Raw genomic sequence first — 27,933 nt, forward strand, 5'->3', positions numbered from 1 at the left:
CAAATGCAAACATACTTACATAACTGCTACAATACTTTAAAGCATGTTAAACAGCTGAGTACGCATGCTTTATAATTCCTGCGTCTTGCACTGTGTGCATGTAGCTTAATGGTTAAATACGTTTAAAAATCCTCCCTTACACAGTTGAGAAACGATGATGCAACTTACCACATTCAAGGAGAAACACAATTATTCTGAGACTTCTATTTTAACATTAAACTACCCTCGGTTTTTTACACATTGCTGTTTTTCTGCTTTCTTCGTACTTTTTCAAAGTTTGGGTCCCGCTTTAAGGTCGGTGATACTCCAAAATATCTTGAGAACACAAACGCATCTGGGCTCGAAGAGAAATAAAACTACAGCCTCCACAAGCAGGTCATTATGAAACTTGTAGTTTCTAAGAAACACAAATCTTGGTTTGTTCAACGACAAATAGAACAAACATGTAACTACATTTCCCATAGTTCAACGCAGACCTGGAATTCCAGTTCCCGTAGTCCTGGCCGTTTGCACTTGCCTGTTTCCTGCAGCAGATGAGAAGGAGGTGGTGTCGAGAGCCTGGTCAGATCCAACAACAGCGTAACCTCAACCAACACCACTATACAATGAAATTATCATCATTCATACCCGTTTCCGAACTGCACTACTTCACCCTCCTGCTGGTATGTGACGGAGTTATCACAGACTTGTCACTAACACACTTCCTTCAGGGTCTACTTGTGCTAGCTAGCTCATATAACGTTAGCTAATGGGATGGTGTGTGGACTTGGATGAGATGCTCTTGAATTCTATTGTTATTTAACAGGTCATTGTGAGATGGTCTTCAGAATTGGACAAACGAACCACTTTAGCCACACTAATTGGTTAGTGTAGGCTAGCTGCAGATGGCTTAGAAAATGCTAAAGAGCTGGCTAAAGTAGCTAACCAGCTATCCAGGCAATCGGACTTTCAGTTATTTAACTAGAGCAAATTAAAGGTGTTGAGAGTTTACAGGCTGTGAGCCAACCATTCCCATGTGAATACATAACTTTTCTGCGTAAAACAGCTTAAAACTCTTGACTATGCTGATTTATAATGCCATTTAGCTTGCTTGCAAGCAGCTAAGGGCCACTGGGTCGTAAAACCTTTATTTTTGACAGTTCACATACAATGTTCCGTGGCAATGGTAGAGTATTGTTTTACATTGTAGATAATTATGTCAGTATAGGAGTCTTGAAGAACGGAGAAAAGGACACGTCACTCGCGGTCTAGCTATGACACAGTGGCCCAACGCTTGTTTCGCGTGCCTGCTTAAGCTTTAAATGTGAAACTCAACTTGTTGATATCGATGAGAGAATGTGTCGCTTTCATGTGTCGTTTTCCCATTCATACCTTAAAAAGTTATGCGCGGCCGGCCAATAGCTTTAACAAGAAAGGGCGTTTAACAAATGTATTAAGCACTTTAACTGGTTTCTACAATTGCCGTCATGCAATATCCAGCTGTCAGCAGTGATCTTTAAAGTCTTAAATTAAAGAGAGGGATATTTTGGGATGCATTTAGTGCTCCTCCACTGACTCATCAGAGACGAAACCGGTTGGTGAACTTCTCTGTTGTGGCCGAATCCTATTGGCTGTCAACACGGAAGCGGCCTGCGCAGCTTCGCTCATCACTGTTAAAGTGTGAAAGTGCTCCAAATGTGATGCATTTTAACAAACTAAATATGAATGTAAAAATAATAATAATTGTCTCTTGATATAGAAGGACATTGGTCTGATCCCTGCTGAAAACAAAACTGGCTGGTTTAGAGAGGTTTTGGGCACTTTTTGGATCGGTCAGGCTGGTCCCAACTTGGCCAGGCTGGGTGACCAGCTTAAACCAGCTAACATCAGCCAAGCAGTTTAGGCTGGTATTATTTTTTTTTTACTTCCAATTAATTGCAAACCCCTGGCCTCAAACAGAGTTTCAAAACATCGGTCGGACAACTCAGATTACAAATAAGACAAATGATTGGCTTGATTGAAATCAGGGCCTGAAATTAATTTCTGAAAATTATTTATTTCGTTTTTATAACCTCTACCTCTATTCAGATGGGATAATTTGTATAGTATATAGCAGGGCTTGATCATTCACATGTCCGAGTAAAAAGTGTTTTTTGTCTGGACTGGAGATACATTTTGTAATTTTTAAAAAAAATTGTGGTATAAATATAATTTATTCAGAAGCAATATTCCTGTCAATATTTTCAATTAGTCACTTGTTTCCAAGAAAGACGTGATGCAATTATTTACCGACTTACATTTATATTGTTCTTGGCTAATACTTTTAACAAATACTTCAACAAAAAACAATAGTTCAAATGAAGATTAATCAGAAAAAATATATTTTTAACCAGCCCTAATCCCTGTTTATTTTTTTTATTTTAAATTATACGTTTTGTTTTAGAACTTCCACATACCAAAATCCAATAGTTTTTTTTTCCTACCCCCTGGACCCAGCATAAAAATGTAACTCCAAAATTGTCTTGATTACCTCAAGACAATTTGTTGTTCCAAGCCCATAGATGAGAGAAATTCAATTGGAACACAAAAGGCGATGTTGGACAGAACGTTAGTCTTAGTCACCATTCATTTTCATTTATCTTTTTCCTATGCAATGAAAGTGAATTGTGACATTCTGACGAACATCTCCTTTTGTGGTCAATGGATGAAAGAAAGTCATACAGGTTTGCAAAACATTAGGCGAGTAAATTATGACAGAATTTTCATTTTTGGGTCAGCTATCCCTTTAAGAGTTCAAGTCAGTTCTCTCAAGATTAAATTTGACAAAATGTAAAAAAAAAAAAATAGATGAATTACCGAAAGAGGGGACCTTGCTGCTGAATCAGTTATGTTTATGAAAAATAGGTATGTATGGTCTATTAAAGATAGGTAATAGGATAATATTTTTAATATGTATATTATTAATATATTATTTATATTCTGTAAATTGTTACGTAGGCTTGCTTATATTATTAAAATGGGCTGATTCACTGAAACTGACTGAAACATTCACTGAAACTATGAAACATTTTGAGAACATATAGTGCAGAAAACAATGCTTTAGAAATGGTGTTATTACATAGTTTTTCCAGCAGAGCACGCTCCGTCTCCATTGTTTACAGAGCTGACTCTGAACTGACGGTGGCTCTGCAGACAGGGTGGAGTTAAGCGTTATCTTCTTGGTAAGCTGCTAACTAGTTTTTGAAATAAATACTGGAAAGTTAATAAACTATAACTATGTTTCCATCGAAGGATTTTTTGCCAAAAATGTTTTAGCGCATCAAAATAAAATAGATGGAAACGCACATTATCGCTAAAATGTCACAAATGTCGACATAATATTTTTCCGTTTAACTCAAGCACATTAACTCTGTCAATACATCAGATGTCACGAAAAAATGGTTTGGTAACACTTTTTGTAGATAAAATTGGCATTAACGCAAAAATGCCCCAATTGTTAGCCTGTGTTAATCACGACAACAGTATTGAAAGACAATTTATTGTACGTGATTATGGATTGATCTTTATGTCATATAGAGCCAATCTGCAAACGTGACACTTCCAGGAGTGCCAAAACAAATATCTCGTGCACATTGAACAAATGAATGGCCACTGTTTGCGATTAATTTAATCGCAGTATCCATCCAATTATATATTAAAGTTCCTTTTCCACACCATTCAAAATAATAGTTGTCAGTCACGGAATTAGCCCACAGTACAAAAAGTATATAATTTCTGTGCATAAAGATGTTTTAAATTAAGAATATTTACACAATACTAGGTGAAAAGCTTCAGCGTGCTTTTTGTTTTGGAAAAACTCACTGCCCAATTCTATTAAATTATTGTTTAGTCTACTTTTGAAAAAATGCCGGCAAAATCCCCTGTATTAAATTAAATAAATTGCCAAACGAAAAACATGTTAAATAAAAAAATAAATAATTACCAAACAAAAAAAGCATTCAATTAAAAAAATTAAGTACCAAACTAATTTTTATTTTATTTTTTAGACCTATATATATGCCTTTTCTTTTTTCAAACTTTTATTAGCTTTACCCTGTTCTGTAGATGAATAAAGTCGGCTGAATGACATTCTCAGAATGTTCTACACTTTTTTCAAGACTCTAAACTATCAGAATTATTTTCCAATGCAGAGCTCACTTTCCGAAAACGAGCTTATGAACATTTGAAAACATTTAAATATTTTAAATCTAACCTTCTTTACCTCGTATTGCATTTACTGCTTCTTCTAAATTAGCATTTTGAAGCTAAAATAAATTTTAGATGATCATCAAGTTCAGTTGGTCGTTAAAAGTTGGTGGAGAAATATGCGGGATATAATGCAGTTGTGATGGCGATGCTTTTGATTAGATGATTGTTCAAAATATTGAATATCAGGAATGTATCATATGTAAACCCTGATATTACACTGCATAATTTTTTTTCTTTAATAGCTGTGCACACAGCATATACACATCGATTGATGGTCCTTATACTAAGACAGAAAGTTTCCGCCACTACTTGGTGCAGGTTGCCAGCTTGAACAGGGCCATGACGATATGCTTTCGGTTGGAACTGGTGTAACAGACTGGTGATAAGTGTAACATCAGGACCAATATTACAGTCCTATAAGAAGGGCAACTGTTCCCTTTTGATTGCAATTCCTCCTCTTCTTATTGCTTTTATTTTTGAAATGAAAATGATAGTAAACTGGCTAATTTTAATGAATTGTCTCAATACTCTCCCCATTTTACCAAAACTTCGGAAGAAAAAAATGAGGGAGGCGCATTAGCGATAAACACACATTTCTGAATGGAAATGGCTTCAGGGCAGATTTCTTTTGCACTAAACCAAAACTTATGCGACAAAGTGTTTTTTTTATGCATGACGTCATCACGCACACCCTTTTTATCTATAAAAGGCCATTTGAATGGAAACGGTCAGAAAGCGGCAAATGTCGCCTAAATGTCGATAACAAAATAGCGTGAAAGGGGGATGGAAACTAGGCTTATGACCCCATAATTTTTCCTTTTCAGTATAACTAATATAACATTAACCTTGTCCCTGACAACCATGCCACTCATGTGTATCACATCTGTTTATGTTAGCTAGCTATAGTTTGTCAGTGCAGTAAGTAATGTAGCAGATTGAAAGGTGAGCATCGTTTTGCAGCTCAGCAGACAACAGTGCAGTGGTGGATTGTGTCTGTTGAGTGTTGATTTCACGCCATGTTATTACCTAGTTGGTGAGATGCAATGCTGGAAAGTAAATCAAGTCCATATTATACTCTCTCACATGAGCTTATAGCTAACTAGCTAACCATGTAGCTACTTTCTTTGCTTGTCAGCTGATTGGAAGCTACTTTAGTAACATTAACTGTATTAACTGGCATTATTTGTGGCAGAGAAAGTTTCTAAATGTTTATAGACTACTGTTTTTCATTACAAAAATGGCATAGAAACCATTTCATGCCTACAGTCCTGGTACCTTTCCTTTAGTGACTTTCTAGATGAGAACTTTTATGAGGAACAGCATACTCACGTAGACTTTTCCTCTTTTGCTTTCACACTCACAAAAGCAACCCCCTTAGTGACGTTTAATATGTTTACACTTTGGGTAGAGTAAGGTGTTACACTCTATGGTTCGGTTTAGGGTTGGGGTTTGGCTTAGGATAAAAGTTACAAAAACACAGTTTGGGATTTACTCGGAACAAATGTCACATCAGGAGCTACAAGGACACCGGGGAAGCTACTCTCAATATTGGGTGTGTAATTCCCACCTTGTACTATTGTGATGAATTCTCCTGAGATTTGGTTGTCACAGACATTAATCATGTTGGCTCTGTTTATTTTTAGTAGATTAGCTACACAACCTGGATGAATTCATGAAAAAGACAACCCCTAGTGTGGGGATGCAGTAAGCAAGGACAAGGGTGTTTATTTCAATCGTCATTCTTGGTAACTAACCATGATGTGTATTTAATACCTGCATTCACATCACTGCCCTACAAAAGGCAATATGCGGTAACTAAAACAGAAAATGTGTCAAAGCTTTTTGATTGTCCAAGCAAATGTGCATTATCATAGGCTAAGAGAGCCGATTTCAGTCATAACTCACAGTAGTTAACGCAAAATGCCATTTTTGGACAGAAGAATATTCACTAATCACTGTCTATCCCACAGTTTGTTTATTAAAGGAGGTGCTGGGACTCACTTGCATCTTAGCATTATACTTGTTTGAAGGTTATCTTTAAAAGTGTCACAGTGAGTCAAACAGGATTCAGTGGAATTTAGCAACAGCACACTTATCGAACAAGTCTGCAACTCTATTGTTACGTGGCATTGCCAATCCCTATTCAGGATATCTCTTGAAATTGTATCACAAACGGTAGATAGCCTTGTTACATGGCTCTAATGCACGTGATTTGGAACCCTCATCATTTAAAACCAGTGCATTGCTTCAAGCAAAGTGTTTGTAGTGTTATTCTCATTTCAGAGTAATAGCATTTACATTCACCAGATTAATCTTTCAACCAGAATATGCCAGAGTAATCACACCATCACATGGGTAAATAAAATCTCAAAGTTCAGACTAGATTGTTGAAATGGTTCATGTCTCTTACAAGGTTGAATTAATGTGAAATGAGTTTAAGAGTCAGCAGTAAGTCTTCACTTTAACTAAGTTTGAGATTTCAAAAAGTTTTTGTGTTGAAATGTACTTTCCCTTTAAAGGTGGCTTTTGGAGTTATTATAAATTGAAAAATGATTTGTGTTTGATAAAGTTCAACTTAGGTGATGCATATCTCTGTTTGATAAAACGGGTAGAGGAAAGCTAGATTAAAGTCTAATGGCAAAGTTACAAGACGTTTCATACCACTACGACATAATTAAATATAAGCTACCAAGTTGTTACTGTGAGGTTTTTTTTTTTTTACAAATAGCGTGGAGCTGGCTGCAATTTGCATATTGTTTGTTTAGAGGAATAGCAACCTACACTCAAAAATTTGCAGAGCTACTAATGATATTTAGTATTGAGTTATGTGGATGCAAGGCGCAGAATTAGGAATGGACATTTGGTAATTTTGTCTACTCGAGTACTCAAATTCTTCATGGCATGTACATATACAATATGTCAGACATAGGTTTTTGGCTACTGCATTGCGACATTATTATAAACTGTTATAATGTAGTCTGTTACAAAAAGTACAAACAATTACATATAATGCATCATATTTTGCCATGGTGTGAAGACTCGCTGGCAAACTCAATGACAGAAAGTGAGTGTCTCTGCTCTTCTTACAGGTTACTATAATAAGTGCTCTCCACAGTTTTCATCACGGCTGTCTGAACCGTGTGTTTGCAAACCGTAGTTGGTGTGACTAGAGATGCCATAATAACTATTGCGTTTTAATATTGAGTTGAAAAGCATTGTTCCATTCAGCTGCGCTCCATCCAGCTGTTTAAAATGAAGAATTCGCCTGGTGTGTGGTGTTCTCCAGATTGTTTAGTGCTGTATCTGCCCCGGACATGTTGAATTGATGTTAAAATGTATTGCTGTAATGATTCATGCTGCCTTCCATTAAACACAGAGAGATGGAAATTCCAAATTCGTACTGGGAAAAGTGCAATGGAACGCCACTTTATTTTGGACTTACAACTTGGAAACGTGTAAAATCTGCAACTCCGAGATTTTTTTTTTTTTTAGTTTTTGCCGAGATGCAGTTGTGATATCATGTAGCTAAACATGTTGGCACCCAGGGAGATTTAGAGAGTCAATGATAAACATTCACTTTTATTAAAAAGAATACATTATGAGTCAGTGTGTTTAAAACATGTGAATTATGGTTATCGTAAACCTGAAGAACAAATGCTAGCATTACGGCATCATTTTCAGTTTGGTTGCAATGAGACATCTCTTTTAAAAAACCGAGGTACCACTGAAAATCAAAACGTAATAATCAATCTCAAAATTAAAAATAAGATCCCTCTTTGGCAAGTTTGTGTATAGTGGTCACTAAATTTCGAATAAAGTCACGTTACACATGATTATTATCGATCATCGTTCTCATTGCTGTCACTTCAGAGTACTCAAGTACTCGTGCCCATCTCTACGCAGAATAAGGTATTTAAGGTTATGTTGTGGATGATACTTCTAACATACAGAGTTGCACCTTTCATGGAAAACCTGGAAATATCATGGAAGTAATAGAAATTAAGAAAATCTGAAAGCTCATGAAATATTTATTGAAATTTCTTTGCAAGTGCAATCTCTATAAAATTATTTTTATCAACTCTAACCCAGTGATCACAAACAACTGGGAAAGTCATGGAAGAGTCATGGTAATGTCACAGAAATTAATTGTTCAAAATGTGATCAATGTGGACTAATATAAGCAAAATGCCATACTGTTTTCTGGGCATTTTCAAGGACTCTCTTTAAAAGCTGATGTGTATTTTTGATTGCCCTTCATATCCCAGGTTTGATTTGCATTTGTTTCTGGACAGCTTGTATAAAGGAAGTTGTTCCACGGTTCTCTCAATGTAAACAGGTTATGGTCCTAATCAAACTTTATCTTTCATCTCACTCACATACTCCCTCTCCAACATGTAATGTAATGTAATCTTTGTTTTGCATGATGCAATTTATGTCTTTTGCACTTTCCTAGCCCTGGGGAAAACTGTGTGTGTTTGCTACACATTCATTTTTGTTTGTTGTGACCTGTTTTATGGAGGTGTTATTTTGCATAGATGGGCAGTCGGCGGTTTGCAGTGTTGGGCGTTTTTTTTGGAAGGTTTCTCAATTACTACTTAAATTTGACACGAAATGGCTTTTGCACTCCATTTGACTTAATATGAAGTGATTTAAGAATGAAAAAATATATATATTTAACAAGAACATTTTAATTGGATCTTGTAAAGTGGTCTCTATTTGACTTGTGGTTGGAAGGCAGAGGTTGTTTAAGAGGCGGAGCAACTTATTGCACTTTGATGAAATATTGCAAAGATAATTTTTTTTTCCTTTGGAATAGCATGCACCAATGAGTCATTCACAAAAAGGCCATTAAGAATGTGTAGTAAGAAAGTAAATTGAGTGAATTATGATGTCATGTTGATTTTAAATTACTTTAAATGTGATGTGGTGTTTTTAGATCAGACTTTGATTATAAATGATCAGTATTACTACCCTATCAATTATAACTCACCAATGGCTTCTTTTTGTAAGCACTGTTACTGTTCACATGAACACACGTAAGCAAGTCTGGATGAACAGTTTACCAATGAATCATGTTTTTGATTTCCAGGTAACGGGTCTGTATACTCCTGGGCGAGGAGAGATAACCAGTCTGGATGCAGGGAACATTGATGACATCCTTAGTGAGTACCATGTGTAATTGTCTTTATGTCAGCAGTCTCAATCAGAAAGTCACTGCACCTGTGTCATGCATGTGGGTGTGTTTGAGTCTCTGAGTTATCTGATGGTGCTTTGTCATTGTAGTAGTTCAGCTGACATACAACCACATGCTTCTCTCCACAGACAATGCTGGGGTGGCTCTAGTCAATTTCTATGCAGACTGGTAAGTGTTTCTGTCTGTCTGTAACACCTGCAGATGTGTGTCAGAATGTGATATTTTTGCATTTGGATAAACACTTTTATATTTTATTTGCATTAAACGTCTCAGAGATAAAAAAAAATAAATAAAAAAAATAAACTGCCTGCATTAATATCAAACTATTTGCCAGCCTTGAAACGGTAAACTAACACTTTTTGCGCACATCTACCTACCCGACAGCCTGAATTTTTAAGCATATCAGACTTGAGCCTGTTGAGTTTTATTTAGTCTGATCAGCATGCCTATCAGTAGACTTTCTCTCTGGGGCCCCATTTCCACCTAGTATTAAGATGCCTTTCGGGTGATCAGATCACATGTGGTCAGGTGAGACACATTACTGTTTACACCTGGTCACTTAATTGCATCTCCTATGATCACTTGTGTTCTGATTTGGAGGGGAGGGTTTCTGTTTCATGACGACATGCATCAATCATTATGTCAATGTGTTATTGCATAATATTAAAGCACAACATAGTCAGAAAAGACAAAGAAAGCTTTTAAAAACATTGTGCTGTTAAATTGAATCCAAGTACAAACACAACATGTCAAGCAGAATTATCCATTATTTTGGTGGATTACCTGTATTAAAGGAGCTTCAAGTGTTCATGCTTGTCATTTGTTGATGTCAAACACACAAAAGAAGATTTGTAAAGCTTCGAAGAAGATCGTGTATGTATCTTTTAAAAATGTTTCTGATCAGATGGTTATTTCCTTTTAAAGCCGCTCTTAAATGGCAAAGTTGAAATACTTGTTTTAGTGCAGTGGTTGACAGGACAGATTAGTATTTACACATCAAATGCGATGTGGACACATGTGTTTTTGACCTCATTCGTATGTGGTTTTGGTGATCTGATCACAAAACGTTTTAGACCGCATTTAGATCTGTATTTAGGGCTGACAACATGTGATCAAATCATCCGAAATGCATCTTAATACCAGGTGGAAACGGGGTTTAGGATGATTTGCATTTGTTGTGGCATTACTAATTTGTAAGTTGTTTTAGAAAAAATAAAATTAAACTGTAAAATAAAAACTTAACGCATGGAATCATATTTTGACAATTAATGGCTCAAAGCAACATTGTATGTGAATTGAAATTTTATTAAATCAGATTTTTGGAAATCTAATTCATTCTGAATTTTGAGATTGGTTTCCATGTTATTTTGTAAATGTATATAAACAAAAATGTGCGCATTTGAAGCTTATTTTAGATATGTGTGTTTTCTGTAGGTGTCGATTTAGTCAGATGCTCCACCCGATCTTTGAGGAGGCGTCGAATATAGTGCGAGAGGAATATCCAGACATGACACAGGTGGTGTTCGCCCGAGTGGACTGCGACCAGCACTGTGAGTTTATACACACACATTGGTTTAGCCTTTGAGATAAAGCAAATGAAACAGAATTATTGATGTCTTGTAAAGTGTTTGATGGTTTAATGACAAAACTGCATCTTCTGTGAAGTCAAGGCTGCTCAAAGATACCCCACAGCGTGTGTGTGTGTGTGTGTGTGTGTGTGCAATATGTGTGTGTTTGAGAGAGAGAGATGGCATACAACTGATTCCAACCGATCGGCTTTGGAGTATTTACCCCCCACATTGGTTAACTTTAATGTATCTGCCCCTCCCCCTTTTTTCTCCACTGTCTCTTTTCTCTACTACTTTCTTTAGTCCTTTCTCTGTCTCTTTTCATCTTTGCTTTATATCCTGACCTCAATCTCTGGCTGTCTTTGAAATTAGACTAACCACAATTTCAGACCTTTATCTGAAATCTGTCCCTCACATAACTTGAAATAAAAAAAATTATAACCAATTTAGATGTGGCTCTTTGGCTTTGTGCCCCATTTTTTGTTGTTCTCAGAAGGAGAGCATCCCCATATTCCAGTGTAAACTATTTGTCATAAATCTTGCCATTCTGTATATTAAAGGTAAAATGAAAATCTGTGTGGCAACCTGTGAAACAAGACCGAAACATTTGGCATAATTCTGACTACTACTGTATATTTATATATCATAACTTCGTGAATGATACTTTGACAGTTTTAAAGTGAAGCTGAGATGTGATTTTAGTAATACAATTTATTCAATATACATTTAAAGAGATATTTTACCCAAAAAGTAAAATTCTCTCATTTACTCACCCTCATGCCATCCTAGATGTGTATGATTTGTTTTGTCGGCAGAAAAATGTCTCTGCAGGTCCATACAATGCAAGTGAATGGTATCCAGAGCGTTGCAGATCCAGAAAACATATACATGCTGCAAAAAAGTAATACATATAACTCCAGTGGTTAAATCCATATGTTCAGAAGTGATATGATAGGTGTGGGAGAGAAACATTAAGTACATTTTCCTAGAAATCTCCACTTTCACTTTAACATTCTTTTGTTTTTGACTATTCACATTCTTTGTGCATATCGCCACCTACTGGGTAGGTAGGACCATTTATAGTAAAAAGGGACTTAAATATTGATTTGTTTCTCACCCACACCAGTAGTGTAGTCTAGGGCATACGAAGGCATGCCCACCTGAAATAATTAATGATACGTATGGCCGCCAGAACAATGAGTAGTCTTTTGACCTGGAACTTTTTCAATCTACTAACGTGATGCCGAAGCACCGTTTCGTGAATTGTGTGTATATATATATATATATATATATAAGTGTACAGAGATTCTCTCTAAATGCGCACTGAGCTGCGGGTGTGCAACTGATGGCACTGGCTAGACAGACAGTCTGACTAAGCTGATCCACCAATCAACATATTAATTTCAGACGTGATTGGATATTTGGATATATACTTTCATAAATTCACAGTATACCCACCTATTCAGACACTACTACACCACTGACCCACACCTATCATATCATTTCTCAAGATATGTATTTAACCACTGGAGTCATATGGATTACATTTATGTTGCCTTTATGTGCTTTTTGGACCTTCAGATTCTGGCCACTATTCAATTCCTTCCATTGTATGGACCTACAGAGCTGAGATGTTTTTCTAAAAATCTTTGTGTTCAGCAGAAGAAAGTCAAAGAAATCTGGGAAGGCATGACAGAGTAAATTATGAGAAAATTTTAATTTTTGGGAGAACTATCCCTTTGGTATTCATTCAGTATTTTTATATATACTATACTATATATATATATTTTATATATATATATATATATATATATATATATATATATATATATATATATATATCAATAATATTTATTGATGCAGAAAATATATATTGTTTTGTTTTACATACATACACTGCGTTCACAATTGTTAGGCAAATTGTTTTCCTCCAGGATTAATTTTATTTTTGAACAAACACAATAATCTCAGTCAATCCAAAATGTTACTGAACCTCAAACCTGAATGTTTAACAAAGGAAAAGTGAGTTTTGTCTTTCTCAGGGGAATATATAAGTGTGCACAATTATTAGGCTAGATTACAAAAAGAATGTCTCCCAACTCAATTATTATTGTCAATATTTAGAGTAATGCAACAAATAAGTAACAAAATGACAATTAAATAACATTTTTGGCCTTTCAAAAATATTGCCTGTCCTAAATAGCCACCCTTCTTTTCAATAACTGCTATGAGCCTTCAATCCATGGAGTCTGTCAGTTTCTTGATCTGTTCACAATCAACTTTCGCTGAAGAAGCAACCACAGCCTCCCAAATGCTGTTCAAAGAAGTGTATTGTCTTCTCTCACTGTAAATCTCACATTTGAGAAGGGCCCACAAGTACTCAATAGGATTTAAGTCAGGTGAGGAAGGGGGCCAAGTCATTATTTGGGCAACTTTGAGGCCCTTACTGGCTAGCCAACCAGTGGAGTACTTGGATGCATGTGATGGAGCATTGTCCTGCATAAAGATCATGGCCTTCTTGAATGCTGAGGACTTCTTCATGTACCACTGCTTGAAGACAGTACTTTCCAGAAACTGGCAGTAGGGAGCTGAGTTTCAGTCCATCTTTAACTTGAAAAGGTCCAACTACCTCATCCTTAATGATAGAAGCCCATACCAGTACCCATCCTCCGCATTGCTGGTGCCTTTCTTGAAGTGATGCCCTGTGTCCCTTCATGATCCACCCACGGGCCCATCTATCTGGTCCATCAAGAGTCACTCTCATTTCATCTGTCCATGAAACCTTTGAAAAATCTGTCTTCAGGTATTTCTTAGCCCAATCTTGAAGCTTCAACTTGTGGATGTTATTCAGTGGTGGTCGTGTTTCAGCCTTCTTGACCTTGGCCATGACTCTGAGCACTTGACACTTTGTACTTCTGGACACTCCAGGTAGGTTGCAGTTCTGGAATATGGTGGCACTGGAGGATAATGTGTTCTTGGTAGTTTCACGTTTAAGTCTTCTCAAGTCTTTTGCAGTTAATTTGCACCTTTTCTTTTCCATGCGTTTTTTCTGCACCCGTTAACTATTTGCAGCAAAACATTTGATTGTCCGGAGGTCACGCATCAATAGTTTAGCTATTTCAAGAGTGTTGCATCTGTCTGAAAGGCATTTTAATTTTTTTAACTTTTTAGTGCCAGTTAAATCTTTTTTTTTGGCCCATTTTACCTGAGGTAATGAAGCTTTCTAATTTCCACACCATGGCTGTGTCTTGTTTGGAAGGCTGCATGCTAGGTAGGATGCGTCCTTTGAAGGCTGCGGTATACCGAATGTCCTCGTTTAAATGAGACTGCCTTCGTAGGGGAAATGGAACGTAACATGGTTGCTATGACAGCATGCCACTTTTTAATGATGGACTTCAGAGGATGAACTGATGCCAACTCCAACCTGCATCACCTCGGTCTATTGATGGACTACGATCTTGAAATGGAATGCATAGACTAACTATTGCCAACAAAAGCCTTCTTTGGACAATTGCATCTATGTGAACTTCTGCAGTTAATCAAGATGGACTTCAAAGACAATGGTCATTAATCTTACAGTTCAAACACAATCGGTGTTTAAACACTGACCCTTAACCCTTACTTAGATTAATAATTTTAAACCATGATTTTAACTATACATAAGTAATATTTACATTACATTCATAATGTTAGCCAGAGGGGAACTGGCCCCCACAGTGAGTCTGGTTTCTCCCAAGGTTATTTTTTTCCATTAATCTACATCATATGGAGTTTTGTGTTCCTTGCCACAGTCGCCTACAGCTTGCTCACTGGGGTTATTAATACAATTACTATTTAATTATTTTTAAACACTATTAAGAATCGTATTTTATCTAAATTACACAATGATGATTCATCGACATTATAGACATTACAGTTTTATCGTCTGTTAATGCTGATCTTCCGTAAAGCTGCTTTGAAACGATGTGTGTTGTGAAAGGCACTATACAACTAAAATTGACTTGACTTAACAAAGCGCGAGTGCTTTGAGTGGCAAGGGAACAAAGTCCCTCTTGAAGGGAATGTATGAGGTACATATTAGGAGCTTTATAGTGATGTAAAGAGAAAAGAAAGTTCGATTTAACAGTTGTACTTTTAGTCTAATTCTTTATTTTAATTATATATTAATATAATTATACATATTATAAACTCTGCACCCATCTACTGAGGTACTTCAACTTGGGAATTAACATTCCTTGTGTTTGAACATAATATTTACGGGCAAATTGGCGTTATTCTTTTTAGACATTTCCGTTGAAGCAAAGAATTGTGGGTTGTAAGTGCCCAGGAAGGATACTCATCATGCATCCTCCAAATTCTCGTGAAAGAAGGCTGCATTCAAAGTGTCCTACTCGCTTTTCTGAAACAAGACCGCCTTGATGACATATGGGGCCGACAAATGCAACCTCCGGAGGAGGCACAGCCCTTGATTTAAGGTGTTAGTCACTTTCGCTGCACCCTCCCTCATTATACAAATATATATCACCTGAAAATGATTGAATCCAATAAGCATTCAATTTTATATGGTTTGGAGTTGGAAAATTTTCATGGAAATAATGATAAGATCAGAATACTCACTTGCCTAATAATTGTGCACGCAATGATTATACGTTTTCATGAAATAATTAAAGGAAACCTTATGCATAATTAGCTGGATGTTACCCATCAGAACCAATGTCCATTGTAATGCATATCTAAACATTAACATAATATTTTTTTGATTGATCATTATTTATGGCTGCATTTAGAAATAAAGTATGTTTATTTAGTATGTAAATATTTCTGTCCCTGGAACATAGTTTGCATTTGAATGGGTTAAGAAGATATGTTTCCTTGATGTTTCTTATAGCTGATATAGCACAGCGCTACAGGATAAGCAAATACCCCACACTGAAGCTGTTCAGGAATGGGATGATGATGAAGAGAGAATACAGAGGTCAAAGGTCAGTGACTGCCATCGCTGATTTCATCCGTCAGCAGAAAGTGGATCCAATCAAACAGATGGAGAATCTTGAAGAGATAAGCACTTTAGATGCAAGTATAACATTTCACAGTAGATATCCACTGGATTAGTGCTGCTGAGAGGAGATCACTGCTATATTATCTTAATTTCCTTTCTCTTTCAGAGGAGTAAACGCACCATTATTGGTTACTTTGAGCAAAAGGACTCCGATAACTACCGTACTTATGAGAAAGTGGCCAACATCCTGAGGGATGATTGCGTTTTCCTGGCAGCTTTTGGGTAGGAGAATCCAGATAGTCAGAGTTTTTAAAAGTTCTTTACTTAACTACACATTGTTTAATGAGGGTGAAAACACTAAACAACTCTTACTTTTCCTCTCTTGTTTTTCTCTCTCAGAGAGGTGTCTAGGCCCGAGAGATTCAGTGGTGATAATATTATCTATAAGCCATTAGGAGAGAATGCTCCTGACATGGTTTACATGGGCTCACTCATAAACTTTGACCTAAGCTATGCCTGGACACAGGACAAGTGTGTGCCCCTAGTCCGAGAAATCACCTTCGAAAATGGAGAGGTACAATTTCCTTGCTCATGATGTCTTTATTGGGATAATGTGTACATAAGAAGTGTTCTACAGTACTGTATCTACTTGTTCCATTTGTCTGCATTTGAATTTATGTACACCTAACATTTCAGCTGCAGGGTAAATTCATCATTTGCACAAGAAAAGTCCCCTCCCCCTCAGTGTACTTTTCCCACACTCGAGCCCATCTGACTGTGTGCGTTTGAAGTCTGTTTTTGTTTTAAAAAGTCTGCATGCCATGTCCTTTAGTGGGTGTGGGCTTTTTTTTTCTGAGATTTACTTCAAATACGTCAAATGTTTTGAATAACTTCACAAAGCTTCTGTCCATGTTGCTTGGCAATGTGCTCCTCTGACCTACCCCTGCCCCACTATACCAAGCATACTGCTGTTGTGCTTGCCTACACACTCTCAAACCCTCAGTAATGAACACTGATGTTTGAACACATGTGTTTGTGTGTATGAAGGAACTGACAGAGGAAGGCATCCCATTCCTGATCCTCTTCCATCAGAAAGATGACACAGAGAGTCTGGAGAAGTTCCAGCATGAAGTAGCTCGCCAGCTTATCAGCGAAAAGGGTATGCACATTAGGAAAGAGCTTGAGTACTCAGAAGTGACAGCAATGATTTATCATGAAAACACAAGAATTACGTTAATTTTCAACAGCTTTTTCAAATTCAAAACATTACATTTTTGATTTTTGTTATCAGTTACAATTACATTGTGAGCGGTACCTTGCTATCTGATTGGTTACAGTCGGGACAGCAACTGTATACAGTGACTGTGTACATTAACTTCTGTATTGTGAATGTCTGTCTGTCTCTCTCTCTCTCTCTCTCGCTCAGGTTCTATAAATTTTCTACATGCTGATTGTGATAAGTTCAGACATCCTCTGCTACACATTCAGAAGACCCCTGCTGACTGCCCTGTAATTGCCATTGATAGTTTCCGCCATATGTATGTCTTCCCAGAGTTTAGTGACCTTGCGTAAGTATAGTGCTTTTGCATTACGACATTGGTGTATTGAATGCAGAGATATTTCAGCGTCCCTCCCAGCGAGTTATCTCTTTTTCCAGACACCTACCAATTAAACAATAATTGTAGAGTCAGCCCCAAAGCAACATACACACAAAAATAGAGAGAGTGATGGAGAACATGCTTTAGGCATCATCTTTCAGCTAATTTAGCCACTTAATTTAGCAATGCCTGACTAGCTGTAATGTTTGTGAAAGTAGTAGTATATTTTTCATTTATGTATAAACATTTTTTACTACTTTATTACAGCATCATAATTATTTGATTTATGACACCAGAGGTTTTATTTAACAAAGCATCATAATTCAGTAAATGCTTGATTTCATTACCTAATCTGAGCTCTCTGCATATCCCATTATCCAATCTCATCACTCTTTGATATAGCTTACTGGCCGAGAATTCAGCGCATCCTTGGTGTCTCTGACAGTACAGATGATGTAATTATCTTGTTAGAATGCCATGGTTTTGGAGACTGTCAGCCCTATGGAGGCTCTGATCTGATCAGCCATTAAATTAATGATGCTGCTCATGTTTTCCTGTTTTGGTCCTTCAAACCAGTGATTCCCCTCTGTGGGAATGCAGATCTTAGCGAGTATTTAAGCTTGTTCCAGATTTTATTTAGCAATGTTGACCCTATAACACAAAATGCATGGCTTAAAATTTAAATAATTGGGATTAGGAATGGGTACAAATATAGATTTTTGGATTAATCATGATCTTCATTTGAAAGATCACAATATCAATAAAAAAAATCTAAGATCAATATTTTACTCCAAATGAAGTAGAAGTTTGGTTTTGTTTAATTTGTGTTCAATGGTGAGATCCTTGCAATACATTTGTGATTGAATAATGTCTCTTTTGATACCTGTTATATCTGATCTTTATAGTCAGTTGTTGATAAAAAAAAAAAAGCATTTAATTCTAATCACACATACAAGTCATCGAACTGCTGCCATTCTTAAAGGAACATTACTGTTTTAGCACTTGTTCTACATATCAATGTAAATATTTGTAAATGCTACAAATGATACATATAAACAATAAACATGTAACAACATGCAATTTTAAGACATCATATTTATTGATGGAATACATAGAATTTGTACATTTTTAAAAAGCTAAAATGTGACCAATGATGAAAAACTAATAATTAAATAAAATTAGTACAATTATTTCATTATGTACCAAGTATATAAGGTCCTCTGCATAATTAACAGCATTAGCTGAGAGAGCATTTCTTTCATATCTGTAAGCAAAATGTACATTATAACTGAAATATACCCAAATTAATCAGAACTGAATCAAAATCTGAATCAAAATAAATTGCAAGTTTGTGAATCGGAATCGAATCGGGAAATCTTTTTTAATACTGAGCCCTATAGGTATGTCATTCGATCAAACCAATACTGATTGATACAAAATAATAGTTAATAATTATAATGTTAATAATTATAATGTTAAAAGATATTTAGTCTTTGGTATCTTTTGGACTTTTGGTTTTCTGTCGATGAAGGGGTATTTGAGCCTTACTGATGGTGCTGTGGGGGTACCTAAGGTAAAAAGAATTGGGAAACACTGTGTTAAACGACTGCTGTATAATGCTTTGTGTATATGAACAGGGTTCCAGGAAAGCTAAGGCAGTTTATATTGGACCTGCACTCTGGAAAGTTGCACAGAGAGTTCCATCACGGGCCCGACCCCACAGACATCACTCCAGGACAGGTAAAGAGTTCACCAAATTTGGTTTTGGCTTGTAAAAATGATTTGAATTGGTCTTAAAGAATTAAAAAAAAAAATGTTTAATGTTATTTATTTGTTGTTTATTTCGTTTTTGAGTGTGTACTAGTTCCAAGGTTATGAAATTACAAGGTTATGAGTATCAATGCTTTTAATGGAGGTTTTTATTGGGACTATCAATTTAACATGTTATTTTAGTTTAATTAATAATAAAAAAATGCATTATACAATTAACGCATTTAATGCCCCTCCACCTACCAAACCATGATTGGGGGAGCCAGCCACACAAAATAAGCAAGGATCAATTAACACAGGATTTGTTACAGTGCATGGGTTAAAGTCTTCCATCTGATGCATGTGTGCTTAGACTAACGATTAAAACGTAGTGCGGATGGATAGCAAGAACGTATCCTGTGTAAATGCAGACAAATTAACAAACTTGATTGCAAAATGGATTGCTGTGGACTGTATGTCAGTGATAGGCTTGCGTTCAATCATATGACAACAAAAAATATATTGAATTCTAAAGCCACTTTTTGTAATGCTTTACTCACACCTTCCTCAATAATGTAATGTTTTTGAGTTATTTTAATTTGCCTGTTTTTCTCAGCAAATATTGATATAAGTGATTATTTGCAAACAACAGGTATAAACAGCATACCACGTAATTGCATTGTTTAATCCGATAACAACCCTAATTTTATTCAGTTGAAGTCAATAGTTTTCATACACTTAGGTTGAAGTCATTAACTAATTTTTTAACCACTCCACAGATTTCATATTAGCAAACTATAGTTCTGGCAAGTTATTTAGGACATCTACTTTGTGCATGACACAAGTCATTTTTCCAACAATTGTTTACAGACAGATTGTTTCACTTTTAATTTAATCATAATACCAGTGGGTTAGAAGTTTACATTCACCAAGTTAACTGTGCCTTTAAGCTGCTTGGAAAATTCCAGAAAATGATGTGAATCCTTTAGGCAATTAGCCAATTAGCTTCTGATTATTCTTTCAATTGGATATGTAACTGTGGATGTATTTTAAGGGCTACCTTAAACTCTGTGCCTCTTTGCTTAACTTTATGGGAAAATCAAAAGAAATCAGCCAAAACCTCAGAAAAAATAATTGTGGACCTCCACAAGTCTGGTTCATCCATGGGAGCAATTTCCAAATGCCTGAAGGTTCTACATTCATCTGTACAACACTAGTATGCAAGTATAAACACCATGGGACCACGCAGCCATCATACCGCTCAGGAAGGAGACGCATTCTGTCTCCTAGAGATTAATATAGTTTGGTGCGAAAAGTGCAAATCAATCCCAGAACAACAGCAAAGGACCTTGTGAAGATGCTGGAGGAAACAGGTAGACAAGTATCTATATCCGCAATAAAATTAGTCCTATATCGACATAACCTGAAAGGTTGCTCAGCGAGAAAGCAGCCAATGCTCCCAAACCACATAAAAAGCCAGACTACTGGGGACATGGGGACAAAGATCTTACTTTTTGGAGAAATGTCCTCTGGTCTGATGAAACAAATATTGAACTTTCTGGCCATAATGATCATCGTTATGTTTGAAGGAAAAGGGTGAGGCTTGCAAGCCAAAGAACACCATCCCAACTGTGAAGCATGGGGTTGGCAGCATAATATTTTGGGGGTGCTTTGCTGCAGGAGGGAATGGTGCTCTTCACAAAATAGATGGCATCAAGAGGAAGGAAAATAATGTGGATATATTGAAGTAACATCTCAAGACATCAGCCATGAAGATAATTTCGGTCGCAAATGGGTCGTCCAAATGGACAATGACCCCAAGCATACCTCCAAAGTTGTGGGAAAATGGCTTGAGGACAACAACTTCAAGGTATTGGAGTGGCCCTGACCTGAATCAGAAAGTTTGTGGGCAGAACTGAAAAAGCATGTGCAAGCAAGGAGGCCTATAAACCTGACTCAGTTACACCAGTTCTGTCTGGAGGAATGGGCCACAATTCCAGCAACTTATTGTGAGAAGCTTTTAGAAGGCTACCCAAAACATTTGAATCAAGTTAAACTATTAAAAGGCAATGCTACCAAATACTAACTAATTGTATGGAAACTTCTGACCTACTGGGAATGTGATGAAATAAATAAATGCTGAAATCATTCTCTCTCCTATTATTCTGACAGTTCTCATTCTTAATATAAAGTAGCAATCCTAACTGACCTAAGACAGGGAATGTTTTCTACAATTAAATGTCAGGAATTGTGAAAAACTGAGTTTACATGTAATTGTCTATGGTGTTTGTAAACTTCTGACTTCAACTGTAGATACTTTATTAACAAATAGTGTACAGAATTTAACATCTTTGCTAGGTCAGTAATTATGCCATATTAGGGAGTTAGTTGTCAGTTTATGTTTTGCTATGCATTGCAATGACATTTTGCTTAAAGTCAGTGTTGTCCACTTTTTGTGCTGATTAAAGTGCCCCATTGTAACAACCACTTTACCCAGGTTGAAAGTTCAGTACAGTTCCTAGTCAAAATCTCTGAAAAGAATGTGTTAATCTAAACTAATTAATGCTGGCATACATTAATTAAGACTATGTCGGAATGAAATGCGTGTGCTGACATTTGAATGAGTGTTCAGCAGAATGAACCCGGTGGCCTCGGTGCCAAACAGTCTGCAGACACAAGTGATCTCTAAATGTAGTCTTAGTATGAGTGAATGATACTCCTCAGAAAAGTTGCAGCAGTTGTGAGGTTTTAAACTGTTTTTGATGAGAGATAAAGAATGGTCACCACAAAAAAACAATTATAAATATAGCTGCAAGCTGCGATACTGGGGTCAAGCCAATTATCGTCACCATGAGCAGCAAAATAAGCTTTGTGACATGATTTTGGTTTGAGTCCGATCAACAGTGTATGAGGAGTTAGAAAAAGTAAATTTTCAATTATAAAAAAAACTCATTTATTTTAAAAATAACAAAAAATAGCTACTACTAAGAATTTTTGTCCAGTATGTGGCGCTGTCATTGCTGTTGGCAATGTAGTATCTGGGCATGATGGCTATCATGCAGGAAAGTGTTCAAGCGTTATAAGACAAAAATACATTTTTGACCAGTAGTGGGCAGTGCGCCAAAATGCTTCAGGTAACCTCAGGGCCTAATGGTGATGACACGTACCAATCCCAATTTCAATATCATCCCAATTTTAATATCGTTGGACTTGGATACCCCACTGAATCTAATGAGACCAATGTGATGATTTTATGACAAACTGTTCATAAGTTATAAGCAAAAATTTGCTTTTTTCATATCTTGTGATCACTAGGTGGCACCGTTCCGAAACTGAGCAGGTCAATCTCTCAAAGCATTATGGAGATACAGCCTCAAATAACTTTGTCGTGAGTCCCTCTAGATGATGCAGGCCAATTTACGTACAAATCGGACAAACCGCCTAGGACGAGTTAGAAAAAAAGTAGGTTTTTCAGAAACTTCTAAAAGCTGGAAGAAATTTCATGATGGAAAATTACATCAATCATCAAGGAATCATAGAAAAAGAATTTCGTTTCTAGGACTCACGGTTCAAAAGTTATTAACATAAACATTTGGTGGCGCTACAGGGTTTGAGGTAGAGATGGCAAATTTGCTGTGGTAACAGGTCAGACTGTCCTCTATCTGTGTGCCAAATTTCATAACTTTCCCGCAAGCTGCCATAGACTCGAGCGTTAGAATAATAATAAGAAGAAAACTATTATTATTAGGGGCTTGACCCCTAATTAATATTTACAACAGTATTGCCCTAGAAAGGCAAAACGCAGGGTTTAAAAGTTAGTTTAATATGTCATGACTGAAATTGATTTACTCTCCGTTTTCTCTAAATCTGAGAATAATTGAGCCAAACCTGTCTGTTACAAGACAGATAGTCTAAGAAACACTTTTTCGTTAGAACAAAAAAAATTATTTTACTTTGCACAGAAGGTTAGATGGTCAACACAGCATTTTATTGTGTTGTGTACACAAAACAAACAGTCATACAGTGCAACTGACTGGTAAATCAGACTTATTCAAATCTGTATTCGGTCATAAAGCATGGTTGATTACTTGACCGTATGTTCATGTGCTCCAACAGGATGAGAATGGAGAGGTGGCCAGTAATCCCCCAGAGAGTTCTTTCCTGAAGTTAGCCCCCAGTGAAACACGCTACACCATCCTCAGGGACCGGGACGAGCTGTGACATCACAACTGCATTGAGACCCAATCCTGAACCCAGCAGTCAGCCACTGCTTTCATAATTTTATTTTAGATAAAAAGATAAGAAAATTTAACCCCTGAGCATTTTTTGGGGTGGGGAATGAAGTTGAGCGTTTTTACTTTTTATTTTCGGAGCTTGTAAATATGTTTGTGCTCTGTGGGTCAGTCTTGTCTAAATTAACAATATTATTATTCTTTTTTTTGCCCTACATTGTGGTCTACCCAAGTCCCCCTTTTTGTAGGAAAACATAGGTACATTGGTGGCCATCTTTGTTGGGAACCTGCATTCGGTTGATTATGGATTTTTAGTGCGAGCAATTGGAATCATGGGAAACTTTTGTTTAAGAACAAATCTGCAGTCAAGCTGTGGTGTTTCACTCCAGTCCTCAACAGAGTGTGCCCTTTATGTGTGTGTGTGTGTGTGTGTGTGTGTGTGTGCGCGTGCACATGTATATGTTACATGTGCTTATAAGTCTTTATTCGTATGTACTGTACCGTTCCAGACATCTTCAAATACCCACTCGCTAAAATCCAGACTTTCTAGTCTCATATTGGCCCATTCCACTGGGGGAAAGTGGTCAGGGGAGGGTTTATGTTGGGGTGGGGTTTAAAGGGGTGGGGATTAATTGTAAATCTGTCATCTCAGAGGGGAAAAGGATACCAAAAAAGAAAAGTAAATTAAAAAACATTTTACAAGATTCTATGCTGTCGGTGTACGTTTCATATCTTCAGACTTTTCACTTTTGTAATTCAGTGTCTTATAGGCATCATTTCTAGTTTTGCACTCACTAGGTCATGTGAATTACATTACATCTTTCTGCTTAAAGACATATTATTATTATTATTAAACATTTATAATGAGAATAATTCAAGTAATGGTGTAGCATTCAGGTCTTGATAGACCCTAAATAAGCAAATTATATATATATATATATATATATATATATATATATATATATATATATATATATATATATATATATATATATATATATATATATATATATATATATATACACACAACCAAAATGAAAGTATATATACCTCTTCCCATGTTGCATTACAGTTACAATAAAACTGGGGGGGTGCTGTTCTAGTGTGGATGAGAGGCATGAACTTAAATCATTTAGATAAGTTAATAAGTTAAATAAATGCGTTTTGAACCGAAAACGTATTTGTGTTGATGTGGCCTTAGAATGCCAAATATCATAAACAATGTGGGGACACATTATTGCCATATGAGCATATCATAAAACATGGTGAAGACTAAAATATGACATCCTTTTAAAAAGCCACAGGCTTTCAGGATTAAGATTGCTCAGACTATCTGTAATATCAAGAAACTGAGCATGTACACCAATGAGCCAAAACATGACCACCTGCCTAATATGTTGTTGGTCCTTCGTGTGCTGTCAAAAGAGTTCCGACCCACCGAGGCATGGACTTGTTGCAAGGTGGAGCCCCGTGGATCGAATTTGCTAGTCCAGCACATCCCACAGATGCTCAATCGGATTGAGATCTGGGGATTTTTGGAGGCCAGGACAACACAAACTCTTCATTATGTTCCTCAAACCATTCCCAAACAATATGTGCAGGGTGCATTATCCTACTGAAAGAGGCCACTACCATCAGGTAATACCAGTGGCATGAATTGGTGTACCTGGTAGGTAGCATGTGTCAAACTGACGTTCAGATGAATTAATGTTTTTCCAGGGTTTCCCAGCAGAACATTTCCCAGAGCATCACACTCCCTCCGCTTGTCCTCGCACAATGCATACTGGTGCCATCACTTCCCCAGGTATAGGTCATCCAAGTGGCCTTGTTAGGAGATTTTTCAAAATTATTCACTTAACCTGTGAATGGTCATAATGTTTTGGCTCTGTCAGTGTACAAGGTTACATGAAGGATGTCTTTTCTCCACAAATGCAGGTCTAACAAGGTTTTGCCTAAAATGTGTAAAAAATAAAACATTTACTTTTGATTAAACGTAATCTAGAAATATTGTTTACTTTGATCTAAATGTAAAGCAACAAATATACCAAAGTAAATGGAGCACATAATGTAACTCTTTAAGAGGCAACGTGCACCACAATGTATATACTTTTTAGTTTCTTATAAGAGGTACGAATAAGAGTTTCTTACCCAGTCTTATCATTTATCATAGTTGGGTCTGTTTTGAGTATGTGGGTCACATGATTTGGTTAACATTTTCATTAAGTCAGCCTGACCTGAAACCAACATGGCCGCCGCTCATGGTGCAGGACATGCTGACTTTGTGATTATGAATTATATATGAATCTTACTTCAGTAAAAATAAATAAAAATGCTAATATTATTTGTGAACATTGTCTTAAGATGCAGATGAAGAAAATGTATTAATATGTTGTTCATGCTGTTATTTAGCACATTTTGAAATGTGCATATCCCCGGAGATCCGTTGCCAGATTGAAGGGAGAAAAAGGGTTAATCCATAAGATTAAACATAGACATTTATTACACGCACACGTCATTCATGCAACCTTAAAGCTAAACTTTTCTTAAGTTTTGTTACACACACACACTAGTATTTGTTGTTTACGAGGACTCTCCATAGACATAATGATTTTTATACTGTACAAACTGTCTATTCTATCGCCTAAATCTAACCCTCATGGAAACCTTTTGGCATTTTTTAAATTGTCAAAAAAACACTGTTTAGTATATTTTTTAAGTCGTTGGAATTAGAGGGACACTATGTGAACCACCTTTATAGCATAATACCCTCGTAGTGAATAACCTAAATAAAGTTCCTCTTAAACCACCAAAACGCCCTCTTATTTTAAAACAAACATGTGTGAGATTAAGTCAGAAACAATTTTTTTTTGCATCAAATAAAACAGAAATATTGATGACTTTGACTTTATTGTACCTTAATAGGGCAATGTTTCCTGGGAGATCCAATTAATAAAATCCAAAATATATCAAATATATAAAAATATGTTTTAAGTCCAAATTATATAAAAACTTACATGAAATAATTTTTTGCTAATCATTTTCCACTCTTGTCTGTTTAAGGGTTAAGAGTTCCATAATCTAATGTCGCATTTGTCAAGTATGGGAGCGGCAGCATTAACCCTGAGTGAAACTTCACTTTTAGGGCCTGTAAGCATTACGTAATCCTTGGAAGAATACATAAAGTCCAATATAATATCTGGACTTTACACTCATCAGAGTTGTTTCAACCATAGACAAATTAACAAACTAAGTCTAAGGTTATTTAAGGAAATAGAACTATATCTTCCAGGGAAAATGACACAATGTGTAACCGTGTTTTTCCCCTTTTCTTATCTCGAGACATTACGAGGATTCCCTTATCTTCTTTAGTTACTCCTTTATAGTAAAAGGTAAATGATTAGAAGTGGGCGTTTAAAGGAGACAGACTATAAACAGGGTCTCTGATGTCATGTCATGTCACATCTTCCCAACCACAGCAGGAACCCATGACATCACAGCACCTATGGAGATTACATCACAGCACACCACAGATGGCCTGCCATATTTTCCATTTGAGTGTGCAAGTGCGCAAACAGAATATGGAAAGTGCCACGCGTCTGATACTCTGGCTTTGTGCAGGTCATTCGTCTGGGACTTTCCCTCACAGACAGACAAACGCATGCGCAGCTCAGCACTCTGGTTATCTCGCTCGCGCATCACACACAGAGTGGCTTTCATACATTGTCATGCAAGACACGCTCACATGTCCCTGCATAGGGGAAGTCCAGTGTGTTGTGTTATGAGGAAAGCGTGGGGACCAGTGTGCATCTCAGACCCGGTTCTGTTTTTGCGAGGGGATCCCCCAGCACACCCAGAAAAAAAAGTAATTCCTAACACATGAGACCAGGGGCAGCACAAAGGCATCAAAAGATAAAAAACAATCTGATTTAGAGATGTTTTTCAAAAAAAGGAAGCTGGTTTTTAATAACTGTGGATTTGTGACCTTTTTATGGACATTAAAGGACATTTTATGGACATTTCACCCAAAAATTTTAATTCTGTCATCCTTTACTTATAAAAGTTACCAGAGTGTTAGCCTCAGTCACTTTTAACTTATATTGTATGGATAAAAAAAAAAAAAAAAAAGATGCAATAAAACTGATTGGTGACTGAGATTAACATTCTGCTTAATATCTCCTTTTGTTTTCCATGAAAGAGAAAAAGTCATACAGAGGGTGAGTAAATGATAAAAACCTATTCTTTTAATAGAACAAGAAGCCTTTTGGTATACTAAAAAATAAAATAAAAAAGTGTGGCTTATCAGAAAAAAATAGGTAAATACAGTTCAAGACAAGATAAATAATGTTTTATAAACTTAAAACTATGG

General features: G+C 36.4%; 1 protein-coding gene across 1 annotated transcript; it reads left to right on the plus strand.

Annotated features, from left to right (window-relative positions):
* Positions 1-524: 524 nt before the first annotated feature.
* LOC127655568 (endoplasmic reticulum resident protein 44-like) lies at positions 525-24,180 on the plus strand. The gene is made up of 11 exons (XM_052143465.1): positions 525-662; positions 9,317-9,389; positions 9,550-9,589; positions 10,856-10,971; positions 15,878-16,062; positions 16,155-16,270; positions 16,388-16,562; positions 17,036-17,147; positions 17,415-17,556; positions 19,224-19,326; positions 23,452-24,180. Exons 1-11 carry the CDS (start codon positions 534-536, stop codon positions 23,554-23,556), a joined length of 1,296 nt encoding a protein of 431 aa, XP_051999425.1. The 5' UTR covers positions 525-533; the 3' UTR covers positions 23,557-24,180.
* Positions 24,181-27,933: the final 3,753 nt, after the last annotated feature.

This window comes from Xyrauchen texanus, chromosome 15 (assembly GCF_025860055.1).
Source record: "Xyrauchen texanus isolate HMW12.3.18 chromosome 15, RBS_HiC_50CHRs, whole genome shotgun sequence".
NCBI lineage: Eukaryota > Metazoa > Chordata > Actinopteri > Cypriniformes > Catostomidae > Xyrauchen > Xyrauchen texanus.

Excerpts from the sequence above, each read along its gene's own strand:
- LOC127655568 (XM_052143465.1), top strand. The coding sequence starts at position 534 with ATGAGAAGGAGGTGGTGTCGAGAGCCTGGTCAGATCCAACAACAGCGT. Across the intron at positions 10,972-15,877 it reads AGTGGACTGCGACCAGCACT|CTGATATAGCACAGCGCTAC; the intron begins GTGAGTTTATAC and ends TGTTTCTTATAG. Across the intron at positions 16,271-16,387 it reads GTTTTCCTGGCAGCTTTTGG|AGAGGTGTCTAGGCCCGAGA; the intron begins GTAGGAGAATCC and ends TTTCTCTCTCAG.